The following is a 14,463-nucleotide window of genomic DNA, read 5'->3' on the forward strand; positions in this document are numbered from 1 at the left end:
TTGCCCCAGCATGGCCGCAGTCTAATGACTGAAACAAGTAAAAGACAAAAGCTACCATTTTAATAAAGGAACAATAATTGAGTACACTGTTAAATATATACCAAAATGATCATGGCTTATGAAGGTGCATGACCTAGCGGTTAAGGTGTTTAGCTCATCATTATCAGGTTATAGGTGCAATTTCTGTAACATATTGCATTCTTGAGTAAAGCACTTCGTTTCTCTGTGTTTCAATCTATACAGTTGTAAAGTTTATTAGCCAGGTGTTGGTGCAGCCATCTCTCTAGCCATTAATCCTGGATGTTTTGATAGATCAAAGGTGAGCAGATTGAGAAGATGTCTGTTCATGATTACATAAGTACCTAAAACAGTTAGCAAAAGCATGGCATATAATACCCAGCTAATTCTCACTACTGTATACCTGTGAGACTTGGACAGTGTATGAATGCTATGCCAAAAAACTAAACCATTTCCACATGAACTGCTTGAGAAAGCTGTTGAAAACCACCTAGAAAGGCAAGATCCCAGAAATGGAGGTCCTCTCTTGAGCTGATCTTCCAAACATTTACACAGTGCTGAGAAGAGGTGAGCAGGCCACCTTGCTTGAATGCCTGACACACAACTCTCCAAAATACTGTTTTATACAGGGGACTGGTGGAAGGCAAGCGCACACAAGGTGGTCAGAAAAAGCTCTTCAAGGATACACTCAAAGCCTCACTGAACTGCTTTAAGATCAACCCAGACACTTGAAAAATGCAAGTACAAAATCGTCCTGCTTAGCAAAGATGCACCAACAGACATTCTACCTACTATAAACAGAACAAGATTACAGGAGCACAAAGAAAACATGAACTGCACAAATCCAAAGCCAACACCTTGCCTTCAGTCCTAGCAGACCACCAGAGCCTTCTGAGCATCCATTGTACTGATTTGTCACAGCAGACACACTGTGACCTATTTTCTCCGGTGTGATGTCCAAGTTCATTGTCGACAAAGACAAACTAATAACTCACTCATGGGTCACTATACAATTAGCTATATTGTACTTGATCATAGCTTGAACATGAATCTCTTTGGACAATCAGATTTGACACCAGACTAAACAAACATCTAAAATTGTCAAGCAAAGTGCAAGTCTAAATTATCTTGGAAAATAATTACTTTGTGTGGAATTTTAAAGAAATAAACTGGAATATTTTCAATAATGAAAGGCCCTTCTCCAGTGTGGTATGCAGGATGACTGTTTCTGTCATAATTCTGGAAAGAGACAAAGAAATATATGAACTTGATATATTGAAGTAGATTATTGTTTCTAAAGACTGCATGTGTTACCAAATGAATTCATAGAAAATAATAAAATGACTGATTCATTAAAGCTGAAATTATTAGAATGTCTGCTAACGTAACAGGTGTATAAAAGTGTTCTATAAAAAATTAAGTTTTTAATGAAAATAGTCACTAATGGTGGTTGACATCTTTTGCAATGATTTCATAACTGCTATTTAAAAGAAAAAAGATTTTACTCCAAAAAAGGCTTAACCACAGTTAAACTAAAGCTGGAATAAAGAAATTAAAAGATACTACTGCTAGGAATGTCATAAGCCAATCTAAAGTCACAGTCTTCTATGAGGTGGTACTGGTGCCACATAAGGCGGTGAGCTGGCAGAAATGTTAGCATGCTGGGCGAAATGCTTTGTGGTATTTCGTCTGCCACTACGTTCTGAGTTCAAATTCCGCCGAGGTCGACTTTGCCTTTCATCCTTTCGGAGTTGATTAAAAAAGTACCAGTTACGCACTGGGGTCGATATAATCGACTTAATCCGTTTGTCTGTCCTTGTTTGTCCTCTCTGTGTTTAGCCCCTTGTGGGCAGCAAAGAAATAGGTACTGGTGCCACATAAAAAAAACACCCAGTAGTCTGTGGATCTTCTTCGGTTATAAATGTACCTAGAAGGTGCCACTCTGATGTACAACTCCAAGCAAGGTTGTTTATGGAAGACCTGTAGTCTCCCATGCATACCAGCCTCCCATCTGCATGACACCGATGTTATCCAAAGGAAAAGCAAAGGCTGATACAGCTTGGCATCAGTGACACCACAACTGATTTCTACAGCTGAGTAAACTGGAGCAATGTGAAATAAAGTGTCTTGCTCAAGAACATTGCACACAGCCTGGTCTGGAAATCAAACTCACTACCCCATGACTGTGAGCCTGGTGCTCTAACCACCGAGCCATTCACCTTCACCAATAGTTTAGTGGATTAAGTATGGAGTGCAAAGTCAAAGATTCTGAGTTCATAAAGTGAGATGCGATTATGTGGTAAGAAATTTGCTTACCAATCACATGGCTTTGGGTTCAGTCCTACTGCATGGTACCTTGGACAAGTTTCTTCTTGGAACAATCAATGCCTGTCAGTGAATCTGGTAGAATGGAAACTGAAAGAAGCCCATGGTGTGTGTGTGTGTGCGCGCGTGCATATTTCCCAGTCTTGACATAGCAAGATTGTTGTAAATTAAAGTCATTCATTTTCAATATCCTGCAAAAACATGTCAGGCCATGGGGGAAATAATAACTTGCTTGGAAACAGGTAATGGAGTTGGCAGCAGGAAGGGCATCCAGCCAGTGAAAAATCTGCTTCAATAAACTCCATTTGACCTATGTGTGCATAGAAAAGTAGATTTTAAAAAGTAAATGATGATATGATTTTATAGCACCTCTAAGAAGTGTTTATTGTGTGAAACAGTTTTCAATGCTACCTATCATCATCTTCATCATTTAATGTCCATTTTCTGTGTTGGCATGGGTTGGACAGTTTGACAGAAGCTGGCAAGGCCAGGAGGCTGCACCCAGCTCCATTGTCTGTTCTGGCACGGTTTCTATGGCTAGATGCCCTTCCTAACATCAACCACTCCACAGACTACCAGGCGTTTTTTATGTGGCACCAGTACCAGCATCAATTCTGCTGTGACAGACAAGTCTTCCTGAGTACAGCAAACCATCAGATATCTCGTTCCTTTGTTATCTCCTTCATAAAGGTCATTATCTTTAGATCAGCCTTCAATACTTCGTCCCATGTCTTCCTGGGTCTCCCTCTTCTACAAGTTCCATTTACTTCAAGTGATTGGTACTTCTGTATGCAACTGTCTAAAAGAGAAAAGTCTTTCTCATGTACAGAATTGAGAGCTATAGTTGTGTTTTAACCCTTTTGTTTCTAACCCGGCTGAAACTGGCTCTGAGTACAAATGTCTTGTTTTCATAAGTTTTGAATTAAATTCTTCCACCAAACCTTAGTCACAATTTATGTTCCTAACACTAGCTTTATGATAACTAGGTTATTTTACTAAATTCTTTGTTATATTTAAAGTAATCGAAAGACACAGAGAGCATCTCAAAATAAATACAGTAATGAAAGGGTTAAAGGGTTCCTGCAGCTAAAAGTATCATTTATCAAATGTATGGGGAAAAAAGAAAACTTTCTCTGAGCAAAAAACTCCTTACCTTCGAAAATCCAGCTTTTCGCCAATGTTTGTTTTTCTCTTTGGCATCCATACATTTATCATCACTGTAATTCATGCTGGAATGAATATTCTCTTTTAACGATGTGGATGATGCAGAGGTCTTGGACATGTTGTTACACAGTTGAAGAAATTGCCTAAAATTCAATTTTAAAAGTGATTGCAAAAACGAAAAACAGAATTAAACCTTTAACATTCAGACTACTCTGTCAAATGTAATGTTTATATTTTTTTATCTTTTACTTGTTTTGGTCATTAGACTGTGGCCATGCTGGGGCACCGCCTTGAAGAACTTTTAAGTCAAATGTATTGACCCCAGTACTTTTTTCTTTAAAGCCTGGTATTTATTCTGTTGATCTCTCTTGCCAAACTGCTAAGTTACGGGGACATAAACACACCTACACCGGTTGTCAAGTGGTGATGGAGGGACAAACACAGACATAAACACAGATATATATATACATATATATGATGGGCTTCTTTCAGTTTCTGCCTACCAAATCCATTCACAAGGCTTCAGTCAGCCCAAGGTTATAGTAGATTAGCGTAGCCAGAGTGTGTGCTGTCTGGGGCAGCCCTTCTGTTTGCTGTCCCTAGACTCCATAAAAAATCACCTATGTACCCTACAGCAGATCCATAAGTGCTGCCCAGGGTGGATGCCCCACCTCCCACCACCACCACCACCACCACTAGTGCAGCTAGTGGGAAGAGTGCATCAAACTCAATATATTTTATTAATTTAATGTTATATAAAGCTTGTCTTTACAACTTATTGCAAATTTTAGAAACATCTATTCAGATTTTAGAATTCTCTATCTGTACTTGTAATTAATTACTTCTTTGAAAGTCATGTCTGAAAAATTTTCTGTAAGGAATAAGACAAATTCACTGTATGGACATTGATAAAGTGTGTTATATCAGCATTAAAAAAAAAAAAAAAAATAAAAGATTTTATAAAAGCATTGAGTAGGCAAGTCTTTACTCAACATCAAACATTAAAAAAATGTGATGACGTCATTTAAAATGAAATTTCTTGCAGTGACTTTCCTTACACCAAAAATGTTTATGGTGAAATTTCCTTTAACCATTTACAATAGTACAACTGTGTTTAAACAGATATTTGAGGAAATTAAAAAATTTAAATAACAATGGTGGGTGCTTATTCTGAAACTCTTTTTTAATGTTCTATTACAGTTTTTAAGACTAATCATATTTTTAAAATAACAGGTTTGGTAGATAAAAATGTATTTTGAAATACAGTCTTGCCATATAGCAGTAAACTTCAATGTGATCTTCCAACATCAAAATGTTCTCTACCTCTTGCCTAATATCTTAATTTTACTGCTGGTGTGTCTCTTATACTTGTTTCACTCATTGGACAGCAGCCATGCTGGGACACTGCCTTAATCGTTTAGCATTCAGATTATTCTGTCAAATGTAATGCTTATTTATCCACATTGTTTTGAATGAGTCATACATTATCTTGTAGCTTTGAGATTTTGTTGCGGTAACTTAATTTTTTGGAATGATATTGTAGGGCAGGTGTGAGAGGCTAGATCCGGCCAGTTTGAACATAAAATATGTAGAATATTTTGGCCAGATATAGCCAATTTAAATGCTAAAGTGTTTTCAAACAAATTGCTCCTAGGACTTATAATTTTTAAGTCAGGTACTTATTTATTCCATTGGTCTATTTTGCTGAATCACTAAGTAATGGGGATGTAAACAAACCAACACTGGGTGTCAAGTGGTGATGACACAATGAACTTTCCCATAGTTACCATATACATTCATAAGGCAATAGTTATCCTGGGGCTTTAGCAGAAGACACTTGTCCAAGGCGCAGTGCAATAGGATTGAACCCAAAATCACATGAATGCAAGGTAATTTCTTAACCACTCAGCCATGCCTGCAGCTACAAATGAAATATGTTATAAATGAAATATGTTTACAAAAAAAAAAAAGAATTATCATTTACTGAATAGGAAATTTTGGTTCAATATCCCCTTCATCTTCTTCATTTCCATCTTCAAATTCCTCATTATCTACAATCAAAACATCAGGACATTCAGCAGATTTATCTTTCAACTGTTGAGAAGGATGAACATGGTCTTTTGGTACAAGATAACCCCATCCGTATTTATCATCGAAATGCACAGGATAACCATCCCATGTAAGACGGAGTAATTTTGGTGTGATTCGCAGTTGAGGTGTTATTAGTGATGGTCCTGCTTCCCAGGCGGGCGCATTCATTCGAGGACAAAGTTTCCGATACCACCTATGAGAACAGAAAAATAAAGCTTAATTACACGAACAATTCAACTGAGGGGAAATACCTCATGGGAACATATTGCTTACTCAATGCAAATACAGTAGGGTCTCATATTCAATATTGAGCTGAAAAATTATAACTAATCAAGATTATCCAAGTAATTACTAGACAAAAGCTCCCTCAAGAAAGTTTTAAATCTCAATTCACTTGTTGCTTCTACTACTTCCTCTACAAATGTTTAACCTTTTCACAGTGAAATTAAATTTCATGTTATTCCAGTAATTAAGTTACATCACCATGATGATGATGATCATCATTTAGCATTCGTTTTCTATGCTGGCATGGGTTGGATAGTCTAACTGGAATTGGTAAGCCAGAGAGCTGCACCAGGCACCAGTCTGTTTTGGTTTGGTTTCTACAGCTGGATACCCCCACTAATGCCAACAACTCCATAGAGTGTAAATATCTACCAAAAAATAAAATTGTTTTTTTTCTGCAGGTCACTGTTGCCTCAATAAACTTGACAGATCTCATATTGAGGATAAAGAAAAAAGGTTCTTTACTTCTAAAAAGTTTCTGAGCCTTTACAAAACATTAATATTATCACCATTTATTAGAATGTTAATAATTATTGGAACTATTCATCTTTTCCAGTAATCCTTTCTAAAGATTTTAACACACTTAGTTAAAAGTTTAAAATAAATATCAAAGAAGAGATTAACAAATTCCAGCCCCATCAGTTGTTGAGTCCAAAGCTCAAGGGTGATCCACGATGGATATACACTTCCCACATCTAGGAGAAAACTGTTGCTGCTACAACCACATACATCCTAGATGATGTCCAAAAGAAAATAATCATCATCATTTAAATGTCTATTTTTTTTCATGGTGGCAAAGGTTGGATGACTTGACAGGAGCTGACCAGACCAAGGAGCACACCAGGTCCCATTGTCTGTTTTGACTTGGTTTCTACAGTTGGATGCCTTTCCTATCACCAACCACTTTAGAGTGTACTAGGTGCTTTTTACATGGCACCAAAACCAATGCTTTTTATGTGGCACCATCCCCAATGCTTTTATGTGACATGATCATACCCAAGTAATTGGTATGGAGTCACTCATCAATCTCTAACCAAATACATAATCAAAGGATCAAAGGTTCTTCCTGAGCCATAGACTCATAAGGCTGGTTTCCTGGATTGCATGGCATATATACTCTTTCCCTGGATGGGATGCCAGTCCCTCACAGGGTTACTCACTTTTACCAACTGAAAGGATTGGAGCAACAGGAAATGAAGTGTTTTGCTCAAGAATACAATACATCACCCAATCCTTGAATCAAAAAGCAATCTTATGATCATGAGTACAACACCCTAACCACTAAGCCATGTGCCTCCATATGATCTCTACATTGTCTTTTTTACCACTACAACAGTGGATACAACATGGTTAAATGAAGAAAAACTTTCATTCACAATCCTAAGGTCCCAGGCTCAATTCCACCATGTGCCATCTTAGGCAAGTGTCTTTTACCATAGCTTTGGGTTGATCTTAGACTTGTGAGTGAAATTGAGTAAATGGAAACTGTACAGAAGCCTGATAAAAAGATTGTACACGGATTCCACCTGAGAATTACACTAAGGATTCATATTGTCTGAGGAATACTCAGCCACTTATACACTAATTCAAAGAAAAAATAGATTAGTTTGATCAAACAAGTGAATACTCATCACCAAAATCAACAAAGTTCTGTTCATTCATTTTACAATGACATCTGCTCCTCAGAGTTAGTTGGTTTTCTCCCACACAAAACACCCATCTCCCTTCTCTTCATTACCTATGCTGTACCTCCTCCCCCTCAGTCATTATACTAACCACTATATTGTCAATCCTTTCAACATACAGTATCAATTTTCCAGAATTCCCCCTCTTCCTGGAATCATCAACTTTCATTTGTTCAAAATGAACACCAACCACATGAATCTTATCAATCATGGAAGGCCATACAAATGTCATTAAGTGGAATCTCCTCTTTTTGTCTAAACAATTAACACATTATTAAATAATCAAATACTTCATGAGCAGAATTCAGCTTTACACACAGCATATAACCCCTCGTAACTTTTTTTTATTTTTGAAATAAATTTCAGAAAATTTTTACAAATTTGTGTTCCACACACTGGAATTCATACAACTATGCAAAAAGAAAAAAAAAGAAAATTTTTTAAAATTTTATATTATGATGAGTTAAGAGGTGTTTAGCTGTCATTTTTAGCACATCTCATGACCACCTTATAGTGTCCTCAATTTGTTTGTCACTGACGTATTGAGGTTTTTCAATATCTTTCTCCCCATAAACACATTTAATGGTCAATTGCTAGTATTTAAGCCAAAAATTCAAACTGTATTTTAACCTACTATTTTAAAAATAAAAAAACATCCGAAAAATTAAAAGTATTTTTTTTTTTATTTTGTAAAATTAAAAATTGGGGGGGGGGGTGCATAGTCGTATGAATTCCTGTATGTAGAACACAGATTCTGAAACATTTTCTGGAAATTCCCCAAAATCAAAAACTTATGAGGGATTATATGCCACACATAAAGCAGAATACTGTCATTTCATGTTTAAAAAAATAATTTCAAAATTATCTTACTCAGGATATCCTGGTTTGTGAGCGGGCCGTTTGTACAAAGAAGAGGCTGTTAAGAGGATTTTCTGAAACACAGTTTCAAATTCATCATCTGACTCATCAAGACTAACTGAAACTTTTTTCTAAAAAAGAGAAAAACAAAGAATTAATGTGTAAACAATGCAACAAATGGCAAAATAAAGCTAATAAATTAGTCATAAAAAGCAAATATATCTTTATGGAAAACAGACGTTAAATAAATGATGATGATGATGTTTCAGTCATTAGACTGTGGTCGTGCTGGGGCAACACCTAGAAGAATTTGGAGTCAAATGTATTGGCAGTAGTACTATTATTTTCTCTTTAAGCCTGATACTTATTCTATCAGTCTCTTTTGCCAAACTGCTAAGTTACAGGGCCATAAGCACACCAGCACCAGTTGTTAAGCAATGGGGAAGGGGAACAAACACAAACACACATAAATATATACATATATACGATGGGCACTTTTCAGTTTCTGTCTACCAAATCCACTCACAAGTCTTTGGTCAGCCTGAGGCTATAGTAGAAGACACTTGCCCAAGGTGCCATGCAGTGGGACTGAACCTCGAACCATATGGTTGAGAAGCAAACTTCATACCACACAGTTATGACTGACTATATTTATATTTATATTATATATATATATATATTATATATATATTATATATATATATATATATATATATATATATATATATATATATATATATATATATAATCATTTAATGTCCATTTTCCATGCTGTCTGTGATATTGCTGCACCTCTTATGTGCCCATAGTTTGCACTGGGTACATCTGGAGTTTCTACCTATGCCTTTTCTACATATCGAGCAGGGTCATCTACCTGAAGGGATATGTGATTTGTCCGCTTTACTACTTTGGTTTATGCTAAATTAACTCTAAAGCCCTTTGATTCTAGACCTTGTTTCTACACCTGAAATTTCTTCTTGAACAAAAGGGAGCTGAGGACTGATTCTTGGTGAACTCTGACATGCATCCTAAATTCATTGCTATACTCATTGACAACCCTCACCTGACAGCATCCCTGCACATGGCTTGTACAGTTCTCACCAACCACTCATCTATTCCTAGTTTCCACATTGACCACCAGATAAGGGAGCAGGGGACCTTGTCAAAGGCTTTCTCCATGTCAACAAAAGCCAAGTACACAGGTTTATTTTTGACAAGGCACAAACAAGACTGTATGAGTAAGAAGCTTGCTTCTAAACCATGTGATCATAGGTTCAGTCGAACTCTCTCTTTACTCTTTTACTTGTTTCAATCATTTAGCTGCGGCCATGCTGGAGCACTGCCTTCAGTTGAGCAAATCGACCCCAGGACTTATTCTTTGTAAGCCTAGTACTTATTCTATCGGTCTCTTTTGCCAAACTGCTAAGTTATGGGGACGTAAACACACCAGCATTGGTTGTCAAGCGATGTTGGGGGGGACAAACACGCATACATATATACGACGAGCTTTTTTCAGTTTCCGTCTACCAAATCCACTCACAAGGCTTTGGTCGGCCCAAGGCTATAATAGAATACACTTGCCCAAGGTGCCACACAGTGGGACTGAACCCGGAATCATGTGGTTGGTAAGCAAGCTATTTACCACACAGCCACTCCCGCGTCCATGTGTGACATTTTGGGCAATTATCTTCTACTATAGCACTGGGCCAACCAAAGCCATGTGAGTGGATTTGGTAGATGGAAACTGAAAGACAACTGTTGCATATACATATGTGCATGTGTGTGTGTATGTGTGTGTACAGGGGTGTCCTTTTGTCCCCCTGCCCCACTGCTAAACAACCAGTGTTGGTTTGTTTACATCCCTATAACATTGTGTTTTGGCAAAGCAACCCAATAGAATAAATATTAGACCTTTCAAAGTGGTGCCCCAATATCACCACACCTCAATGACTGAAACGAGTAAATGATAAAAGATAAAACAAATAACAACTCTGGAAATTTATAAGATTGTCTTAAGAGAGAAGAGAAAGTCTGATGACAAAAAAAAAACTCCAACACCAAAGCTTGAATGCATTAATTCTCTTCTGGTCAGCTTTCTTTAGTGTCCAGGTCTCACATCCATATGTTGCTATTGGGAAAACAATTGCATTTGGTAGCGAGTCTAATGTCTCTACTCTTCCAGACCCTGCTCATGCTGACCATTGCCTCTCTGCCTATTACTATCCGCCGTCTTATTTCTGGAGTGCAGTCACCATCTCAATTTATTTTGGAGCCAATGAAGATGAAATCATCAACCATTTCGATCTCTTCATTATTGATCTTGATGCTGATGTATACATACATATATATATATATATATATACACACACGATGGGCTTCTTTCAGTTTCCATCTACTTTCTGCACCTATACTTAACTATACAACCATATCTGTGCCTTATATATCTTTTATCTGTTTTAGTCATTAGGATGCAGCCATGCTGGGGCTCTGCCTTGAAGAATTTCTTTTAGCTGAATGAATCGACCCCAGTCCTTATTTGTTTTTAAAGCCTGGTACTTATTCTAACGATCTCTTTTGCCAAACCACTAAGTTTTATATATATGAAAATTACTTACCTTAGCTGGAAGTTTCTTCGTTTTAAATTTTGCAACAGACCAGTCTAAATCCCACAGCCAAACATCATCTTTATATCTATATTAATGAAAGGAGATAAAAAACAAAATTTACAAACTTACGTAGCAATGTAAAGTTGTGTGACTTAAACCAATATTCAGTTTAACATAACTACAAGGCAATAGGGTGCCTTTAATTGCATTTACTCTATTGCAAGAACTTGGGGTAGATTTTCAATCTAAAAGTAACTCTCTGTTTTACCCATCAGTTTCAGACGTCTTGGAAAAATTCATGGGTGCTGCCTTCCACCTTTACTGACTATATTCATCATCATCATCGTTTAATGTCCGTTTTCCATGCTAGCATGGGTTGGACGGTTCGACTAGGGTCTGGGAAGTCAGGAGGCTGCACCAAGCAGTATTTCTACAGCTGGATGCCCTTCCTAACGCCAACCACTCCGTGAGTGTAGTGGGTGCTTTTTATGTGCCACTGGCACAGGTGCCAGGGGGAGGGCTGGCAGCGGCCACAATCGGTTGGTGCTTTTAACATGCCACCAGCACAGAAGCCAGTCAAGGCTTTTTCTCTTTTACGTGCTACCGGCACAGGTATCACTGTTTAGGTAATTCTCTGCTGAGTCTTCCAGAGATGCTTCCAGCCACCTCAGTCCTCCATACATCTTGTTAACTTGTCAGGAGTTTCCAGTACTACATCTTCCTTTAGAGTAGTCACGGGAAAACTGCAACCTGGGGGGCATGTGTAACAACTAACTTGAAATTTTTTTTAGTAATGCAGCCCACCTGCTGATAAGACGTGTCTCATGCAGGTCACCGAAAAGGCTTACTCTTTTACTTGTTCCAGTCATTTGACTGTGGCCATGCTGGAGCACCGCCTTTAGGCGAGCAAATCGACCCCAGGACTTATTCTCTGTAAGCCTAGTACTTATTCTATCAGTCACTTTTGCCGAACCGCTAAGTTACGGGGACGTAAACATACCAGCATTGGTTGTCAAGCGATGTTGGGGGGGACAAACACAGATACTCAAACATATACACACACACACACATACATATATATATATACATCTATACGATGGGCTTCTTTCAGTTTCCGTCTACCAAATCTACTCACAAGGCTTTGTCAGCCTGAGGCTATAGTGGAAGACACTTGCCCAAGATGCCATGCAGTGGGACTGAACCCTGAACCATGTGGTTCGTAAGCAAGCTACTTACCACACAGCCACTCCTATGCCTATATAGATATATTGGGGTTGTCCAAGCCTGCTTTAGAACATCCATATATGTAAGCATGGAATGCTCTTTCCTTTGACATTTTGTTGGTTTCCATAGCACCAGCTGTCAGTCAGGCTGGAAACTCCAGATGTCTCTGACATTAACAACATAGCCTTATTCTTCTGATAGTTTTTTTCATTCAAACCTAGCAACCTCCTATACATACAATTGTTACTAACATGCTTTGACAAAGACAGGTTTTAAAAAATTACAATAGTTAAATTCGGGTGAACATGTAGAAAGCATAAAAAATCTGACAAGAAATAAATACGTAGATAGAAAACAAACAATATGAATCTATTATTAATTATATTTGTATTTTTCCAGCAAGTAGGGATGACAACTCCAGCTATGTTTTATTCTTATTCTGACCTTCTCTGCAAAGCATAACATTTATTTATTTGCATTAAACCTGTTAACACCTAAGCGCCTACTACTTTTCATGTAGGTACAATCTTTAAATTACAACTTTTATACCATTAACCTTGTTTAAAAAACCACCACCACCAATACCAACCACCATAACAAGAGAATGAATGAGCCTCTTGTTGATCGCTCAACCTACTAGAAATAGCAGTCAAATCTCACTCCTATCAGATCCTACTGCCTGAGAGAAAACTGAGTGAACAAGGGAGACTTTACGTGGTTGCTCAATCTGCTAGAAACAATAACCAAATCTCTCTCCTATCACACTTGACTGTCTTTAAAAAAAAAACACACATTTGGTGTTAGACTGACAAGAAAACACCTTTGATCATGAGTGACTCAAGGTTAAATAACAACAAAGTCAAAGTGGATAATGTAGTTTTAGATGGGCATAGGCAACCTTCTTCAAGAAGTCAAGAAGTGAGCCACATGAAACATGGCTGAGCATTAGGTGGGCCACACTATTAAAGATGTAACAGGATCTGGTATCGGTATCACTGAAAGGGTGTCAATCCGATCCCGTCACATACAATTTAGTTAGATATAACAGACGAAGTCAGGTTATCGGTGAAAGACAGCAGTTTGTTTATTAATTGCGATGGTGTATGTATATCTGATGGGAAAACGACAGCCGAATCTGTTGTACAGCTTCTTGTTCGTTGGTTGAAGTGGTTCGATGTCGTCCGCGGCTAAGTCGCACATGCGCATGGGGAAGACTTCCGGTGGCCACCCGGAAGTAGTCCCATTCTGCGCATGCGCGCTGAACCTTACACAGTAGCATCACTACATGGATATTCAAAGTAATTTTATGTTTACATGCCAATCATAAAGTCTCAGGAGCTGCAGTTTGCTCATGACTGTTCTAGATATATAAACTTGAAAATATATAATATGGATGGTCATTGCTAGAATATCAGAACTGAGGAGGGGGCTAAACAACAGCATCCATAAGAAGAAACACCAAAACATAGCCAAACAAATCTAAAGATATAGTTTTCAATCACACAACTTTGTTGACTTAACATTTTTTTAAAAAACAGATTATAAAAAAACAAAAGAAGATAAATAACCTATTATTATGCAAAAGTTCACAAGCTGTATCGGCCAGCTGGATTAACAACAATTTCAGTTCTCTCTGGTAATCATTATAGCTATCATTAGCTCTCTGTTTGTAGAGTTCCCAGTTTTGATTAATTGGCAGGTAGGCATTGCCCATCTCCAGCATACCAGATAATGTAACAGGATGAGGAAACCTAATAAAAGAAGAAAGTGGTTGTTAAATTATGTACATTTTGTCAGTTGTAAAGCTGATTTCTTTTTATCTTCTACTTTTTTCAGTCACTGGGCTATGGCCATACCGGAGCACTACCTTGAAAGCCTTAGTTGAACAAATCAACCCATATACCTATTTTTAAGTCCGGGACTTATTATATCATTCTCTTTTGCAGAACTGCTAATTCATGAGGATGTAAACAAACCAACACCAGTTGTCAAGCAGTGTGTATATGGGGAGTGGGGTTACAAAAATGCACAGATCAATAGTATAAGTACCAGACTTTAATATAAATAAGTACTGAGGTAGATTTGTTAGACTAAAACTCTTCAAGGCAGTGCCCCAGCATGGCCACAGTCCAATGACTGACAGAAAAGGCGGTGAAGAGGTAGTGCCATTACAGCATGGTTAGAATACTTCATGGTATTTGTTTCAA

General features: G+C 37.7%; 1 protein-coding gene across 6 annotated transcripts in view; it reads right to left on the reverse strand.

Annotated features, from left to right (window-relative positions):
• LOC115209216 (DNA polymerase subunit gamma-1) overlaps positions 1 to 14,463 on the reverse strand; it is a 69,830-nt gene that overhangs the window by 18,961 nt on the left and 36,406 nt on the right. For all 6 annotated transcript variants that reach the window (XM_036500952.1, XM_036500953.1, XM_036500955.1 and 3 more), the window contains 6 exons: positions 13,825 to 14,007; positions 11,042 to 11,117; positions 8,439 to 8,557; positions 5,492 to 5,791; positions 3,497 to 3,650; positions 1,162 to 1,257 (listed from right to left, as the gene is read on the reverse strand). In XM_036500952.1, coding sequence (XP_036356845.1) covers positions 1,162 to 1,257; positions 3,497 to 3,650; positions 5,492 to 5,791; positions 8,439 to 8,557; positions 11,042 to 11,117; positions 13,825 to 14,007 — 928 coding nt within the window. The remainder of the gene's footprint in view (positions 1 to 1,161; positions 1,258 to 3,496; positions 3,651 to 5,491; positions 5,792 to 8,438; positions 8,558 to 11,041; positions 11,118 to 13,824; positions 14,008 to 14,463) is intronic.

The sequence above is a fragment of the Octopus sinensis genome, linkage group LG3, assembly GCF_006345805.1.
Source record: "Octopus sinensis linkage group LG3, ASM634580v1, whole genome shotgun sequence".
NCBI lineage: Eukaryota > Metazoa > Mollusca > Cephalopoda > Octopoda > Octopodidae > Octopus > Octopus sinensis.